Source organism: Rutidosis leptorrhynchoides, chromosome 5 (assembly GCF_046630445.1).
Source record: "Rutidosis leptorrhynchoides isolate AG116_Rl617_1_P2 chromosome 5, CSIRO_AGI_Rlap_v1, whole genome shotgun sequence".
NCBI lineage: Eukaryota > Viridiplantae > Streptophyta > Magnoliopsida > Asterales > Asteraceae > Rutidosis > Rutidosis leptorrhynchoides.
In genome coordinates this window covers 76,019,301-76,025,785 of record NC_092337.1, presented here as the reverse complement: position 1 = coordinate 76,025,785, position 6,485 = coordinate 76,019,301, and the positions used below count along the sequence as shown (strand labels likewise).

The following is a 6,485-nucleotide window of genomic DNA, read 5'->3' as shown; positions in this document are numbered from 1 at the left end:
ATTAGCAATTTAAATGAGAGATTTAAATTAGGAAACTCATCTAATGTGTGGGATTTTGCCAAGTGAATTTTTAGCATAAATTAGGACACCATAATATTTTTCTTATTATAGATGAAAGAGAGGAGAGAGAGTAATAGTAATTTGCTGATAATAATCCAGCCAATAGGCAGAGTAGTGGTGTTAACTAACATTTGAGTTTGTTTCAAATCATGTTAGGAAGGGTTAATATTAATTAATTCATAATAGAGTAGTTAAAAAGGAACACGGCAATCATGTTGCTGGCCATTTCCTGATTTCGATCTGTAAATAAGATTCAAATAACATGTTTTCAAACCAGTGAATTAACCAGCGAAAACAAACAGGTAGAATTAAGTAAGGTTATCAAATATCAAAAATCCCAGAATACTTAACTTGGATACCTTACAGACACCATTAGATTAGTTTACTTCGTACCATTACAACCAACCATTTCCAACAAATACCAAATTTACCAGAGCCTCCTAGCTTAAAACCAAACTACTTATGAACAGTGAAACCTAGTATGTATTCAAAAACCGTCAGGTGATTAGTTTAGTTTCCATGAGGGTGGTCTTGTGTTCCATCAACATCATAAAACATCTCAAATGCAGATCCTAGCTTTTCCATGAGTTTCTTCTCAGCTGCCTACAAGTATTGAATATTGATTGATAGTCAACCAAAGCTCATACGAAATATATCATATCATATCATACACAATTAAACCCAAACATGTACTAACCTTAATATTTCCTTTTATGGTTTCATTATCTGGATCCAATTGCAAAGCTACATGTATGATAATTCTCATTAATTCAAAAATGCTCCATTAATAAATTAAAGGAACAACTGAACATGATAAAAGAAAGTCATCTTTTGATTGATGCTTACAATTACAATTTGAAAGATAAGTACAAACCTTTCTTATATCCTTTTTCGATGGCGTCCATGTAATTTCCTTGAGCATGATAAGCGAAGCCAAGACGACTATAAGCCTTGCTGTAAGACGGATCGATTGCAAGTGCTTTAAAACAATCGAATATTGCTTCGGTATACAGCTTAGCCTGAGTGAAAGCAGCTGCCCTGTAAACGTAAAGGTAGCCATTCACAAAAACAAGTAGTAATTTAGATGATGTAGTTTTAGTTGGACCAAAAATAAAAAAAATAATTAAAAAAAAAAATCCAAGTGTATGGGTAATAAATAAGTAGAGTTACCTGTTGCAATAATAAACAACATTATTGTCAAAAAGTGCAATAGCAGCGGTGTAATGCCCTATTGCATCCGTGTAAAGCTTTTTTTCCATAGATCTGTTACCTGCATGCATGAAAACAAAGTTACCACCTAAGTGAATGCAGTAGTATACTTTAATACTATTTACATTTCTACTTAACCATCTTTTTTAATTAATAGTAATAGTAACAAATAAATAAATATAAATATATATATTAATATACACAAGTAAGCCGTAATGATCACATAAGCAAATTATTACCTTTTAACTTGAAGGTATCAGCTATCTTTTGAAGATCAAACTCCGAAACACCAGATTTTTTCAGTTCCTTAAAGTACACAAGAACAATAGAAATATAACAACAATAAGTAACATCAATCTTATTGTATCATCAAGGTAATATAAATATAAATATATAGAGATCTTTCAAGACCCTCAGTCATTAAATATTAGTATCAAGTGTGAAATATTGACACAATTCTAGAGAGCTGTAATACAAGTTTTTATTTTTTATCTTATTTTTAAGATAATAGTTAATAGCATACCTGCAAAGCACCTTCGAACATCCAAACTGCCTGAAACTGTACATCAGTAGCTTCAATCGGTGTATTCCCGAAAAAGCGAGCCTTTTCTAGCGCATCACGAAATTGATAAAAAAGTTCAATCTCACTCGCCGCTGTCATTCATGAAAGGTAATAAGATATAAAACTTACTGAGACAGGAGAAGTAATTATATTATATGCATATATGGTAACATATATATGAGTATAACAAATAGTAATTACAAGAATCAAAACTTACTGACGGGATTCCGTGGATCTTCATATTCAAACTACATAAGTATAATAAGTAAAACATCAGAAAAATATATTGAATAGGCACCATAACCCGAAATGTGTGTGTATATATATATATATATATATATATATATATATATATATATATATATATATATATATAGAGAGAGAGAGAGAGAGGATCAATGGGGAAGTAACCAATCGGGGGAAGCAAAAAAAAAAAAAAAATCGTTTTTTTTTTTTGGAATTTTTTTTTTCACGCATCAAGATCACACGAAAATATGAACATTTAGAAAAGACACTTCGTGATGAATGTTATTATTTAGGCGGGAAAACGATCGACAAAAATAACATTTTTTGTTAACGTTTTCTTTTTCATGTTTTGTGAAGCAAAATTTAGCCCGATTTAGAGTTTAGGGTTTAGGGTTTGGTGTTTTGGGTTTAGTCCCTAAACCCCAAACCCCAAACCCTAAACCGTTCGTGTTAAAAAGTCAATCTAAATCCTAAATCTAAACCCTAAATCTAAACCCTAAACCCTAATATCTAAACCCTATAAACCCTAATAGCTAAACCCTAATATCTAAAACCTCAACATACGCTCGAAAAACACGATAATTGTTATATATTACTTCTTCGAGCGTTTTCCCGCCAAAATAAAAACATTTATCACAAAGTGTCTTTATGAAATGTTCATATTTTCATCCAATCTATAATGTTCGTGAACAAAGTTTTTTCAAAAAACGGAAAAAAAAAAGTTTTTGCTTCCCCCGCTTCCCCCGATTGGTTACTTCCCTCTTGATCATGCATGCATGCATGCATGCATACATACATACATACACCTGCAAGACCGAAGAAAGATCTCTGCTTAGGCTTAAAATCTATCTACCTCTCTGCCGTCACCACTCCGTCCAGGTGTGGTCGATTAGGAAAGGAGCTTTTCAAATCAAAGAATTCGTTGATTGCAAAGCCTTCTTTCAGATAAGTCGTTTAGAAAAAAACTCCTTAACTCATTAACTCAGGATCGGTAGAGGCCTTACTCTATTCCTTGTCAGGAATAGTGGCCTTAGAGCTTCTACTACTATCGGCTATCTAACTCTCGGGAAATCGGGGGTTTTGTCGGGGAATCGGTGTCGTGGTGGTGCTACGAGATGGCGATTTATCGTATAGAAGAATGGATGCGGACCTATTGATTATATATATATATATATATATATATATATACACAAAAATTGAAAAGAAAAAAAAAACATAGGAAGAAGACAGAACATTACTACCAGAGATTGGATCGTCTCGGGACTCATGGAATCGAGATCCTTAAGTCCGGATGATACATGAAATGTATCAGCTTCCATGTATTTCCGCTCAGCATCCTATAATAAGTATTTAATTAATGATGGTCAAATAAACAAATCTCATGCTCCATGGTGAAATAAAAAGCTCATATGAACAATATCATATATCATACTCAATTAAACGAATAGATGAACTAACCCGAATATTTCCTTTTATAGTTTCATTATTTGGATCCAATTCCAAGGCTACATAAACGAAAACCAAATAAATATTTATAAACTGTTTAACAAGTTCACATGATGATAATTGTCATTAACTCAAATATGATCCATTAATAAATTAAAAGAACAATAATTGAACATAATAAAAAAAAGTCATCTTTTAATTGATGTTACAATTTGTAAGATATGTACAAACCTTTCTTATAGCCTTTTTCGATGGCATCCATGTAATTTCCTTGAGCACGATAAGCGAAGCCAAGACGACTATAAGCCTTGCTGTAAGACGGGTCGATTTCAATGGCTTTATGACAGTCATTGATTGCATCTGTATACTGTTTGTCCTGAGGGTAAGCAGCTGCTCTGTAAATGTAAAAGTACCCATTCACAAAATTAAGTAATTTAGATGATGATGATGATGATGATAATGTACTTTTTAGTTAGACAAAAAAATAAATAAATAAATAAATAAAAATAAATAAATAAATAAAACTTTAATTGTTTGGGTAATAAATAAGTAGAGTTACCTGTTGCAATAATAAACAGCATTAGCATCAAAAAGTGCAATAGCAGCAGTGTAATGCCCTATTGCATCTGTGTACAAGTTTCTTTCCATACATTTGTTTCCTGCATGCATGAAAACAAAAGTACCCAAGTGAATGCCCTATTCACATTTCTACTTAACCATCTTTTTTTAATTAAAAATAATGAAAGGAAATCAGCTTTACAAGTAAGACATAATGATCAAATAAGCAAAGTATTACCTTTTATCTTGAAGGTATCAGCCATGTTTTGAAAATTAAACTCCGAACATCCAGATTTTTTCAGATCCTTAAAGTACACACAAACAATAGAAATACAACAACAATAAGTCACATCAATCTTTATGTATCATCAACATAAGCTAAATATATAGAATCCTTTAAGCCTTTCAGGACCTTCGAACATCCAAGCTGTCTAAGTTTGTTGCAAACACATATATTAATGTGATTCAGATATATATATATATATATATATATATATATATATATATATATATATATATATATATATATATATATATATATATATATACAATTCTGATGTAGTTTACCTTTGAAGAACCTTCGAACATCCAAGCTGTCTGCATCGCTACCTCAACTTCATTCTGTGTAGTCGAGAAATAGTGACCCTTTTGTAGGGCATCGCCAAATTGAACAAAAAGTTCATCCTCATTCTCCGCTGTCAAATATGAAAGATAACATATAAAACTTACTGACACAGAAGGATTAATTATATTAAATGCATATGGTGACATAAGAGGATAACAAATAGTAATTACAAGGATCAAAACTTACTGACGGGATCCTGTTCATCGGTGTCACCCTATATATAAAGTACAATAAGTAAAACATCAGATAAACATATTGAATAGCCACCATAACCCGAAATATATATACACACAAAGAATGAAAAAAAAAAAAAAAAAAACATAGGAAGAAAACAGAACATTAGTACCAGAGTTTGTGACGCCTCGGAAGTTTTGGAATTAACAGGATCATTAACATTGGATGATGCATAAGATGACATAACATCAGACAGAAGATATCTAAATGCTTCATCATCACTAAGAGAGCTACGTTCACCTGAAAAACAGATTATGAAGGAATTGTTAGCGTACAATTATACGCTTAAATTGCATTTACATAATCTCAATAAAAATGTATGTCTAAGTGCTCATAAAACCCCTAATTTCACCACTTTCCCTAATTTCACTACTTAACATGAATTGATCAGAAGCTGTCAATTTTCTAACAGAAGATATAGTAAACATAATAACGATCATTGCTTATAAACAAAGTAAAATTGAACTAAATTTAAACATATTAGTCAATTTAACATCCATAATTGTGGTTCAACTGCAATCAACATTATTAACATACACCTAAACTGAAAACATGCATTGAACACCTACGCATCTGACAGTTATCTCTATATTTGCATTTATACAAACTCAAATAAAATGTACGTCTCAGTTGTCATAAAAAATAAAACCCTAATTTTACTAGTTCTTTTAAATGCACACTTAACTTATAGTGAAACAATTAGAGGTTATCATCAAACTAACAATAAATATTAAAACCTACTAACGATTATTAAATATAATTCCAAACCCTAGAAGGTAAAATTTAAACTAAAATTACATAAAAGATAATAGATCAGTATTATATATATATATATATATATATATATATATATATATATATATATATATGTAGATGATAGAGTGAGAGTGAGCGAACCAGAGTCCAGAAAATTGAGATAAGACCGGACGATTCGACGACAAAGAGTGGAATTAGCCATCTCCAGAATGAGTGCAAACACAAACTGACATGCGCCGTTTCTTTATATTATAATTACTCCTGGAGTAAAAGATTCAAGAAGACGACATTATTACGATAACAATCCCTATGATATGTACATATCACGCATTTAGTCCCTAGACTTTTTTACACAGACAATCCTCGTAATTGTTGATTTGTTGTTACATTATTTTATTATTATTATTAGACATACTCCGTAATAGCTAAAATAGTCCTTGTGTTTTTACATTTTTGCTTAAACTAGTTTTCGAACCCTCGTTTCGCTTCAGGGGTTCGGTTTTCACTGTATTTTATTGCGTTTAGTTTGTAAAATTATTTCGTGGCTAACGATTATGTCGTTGAAGCGCAACTCGAGTCGAACTAAAAGATACAACCCGCGAATGATTTAAATGTTATTTTAAATTAAAAATATATGTGCATCTCCGCGTTTCGCTATGGAATTGTCGACTTTTAAAAATTTAACGCAAAATCAACGTGTATGAAAAGTACCCCAAATATTTAGCGTTTTCCGTTTTGCGTATAGTTAGTGACATTGTGTTCCTAAAATTATTTCGAGTTCAACGATGG

The 6,485-nt window shown here is 31.4% G+C and overlaps 1 protein-coding gene across 1 annotated transcript; it reads right to left on the bottom strand.

Moving 5' to 3' along the window:
• Positions 1 to 344: 344 nt before the first annotated feature.
• On the bottom strand, positions 345 to 5,913 carry LOC139847794 (hsp70-Hsp90 organizing protein 1-like). The gene is made up of 16 exons (XM_071837520.1): positions 5,838 to 5,913; positions 5,053 to 5,180; positions 4,893 to 4,920; positions 4,649 to 4,776; positions 4,320 to 4,386; positions 4,083 to 4,182; positions 3,755 to 3,918; positions 3,536 to 3,582; positions 3,319 to 3,414; positions 2,049 to 2,079; positions 1,793 to 1,923; positions 1,509 to 1,575; positions 1,231 to 1,330; positions 935 to 1,098; positions 758 to 804; positions 345 to 663 (listed from the first exon to the last, which is right to left on the bottom strand). The coding sequence occupies exons 1-16, from the start codon at positions 5,896 to 5,898 to the stop codon at positions 571 to 573; spliced, it is 1,452 nt and encodes a 483-aa protein (XP_071693621.1). The 5' UTR covers positions 5,899 to 5,913; the 3' UTR covers positions 345 to 570.
• Positions 5,914 to 6,485: the final 572 nt, after the last annotated feature.

Bases quoted from the DNA above. Each gene is read 5' to 3' on its own strand.
- LOC139847794 (XM_071837520.1), bottom strand. From the start codon at position 5,898: ATGGCTAATTCCACTCTTTGTCGTCGAATCGTCCGGTCTTATCTCAAT. The intron at 3,583-3,754 runs GTTTGTACATAT...TCGTTTATGTAG, and splicing joins CGAAAAAGGCTATAAGAAAG to CCTTGGAATTGGATCCAAAT. The intron at 3,415-3,535 runs GTTAGTTCATCT...TACTTATTATAG, and splicing joins CTATAAAAGGAAATATTCGG to GATGCTGAGCGGAAATACAT.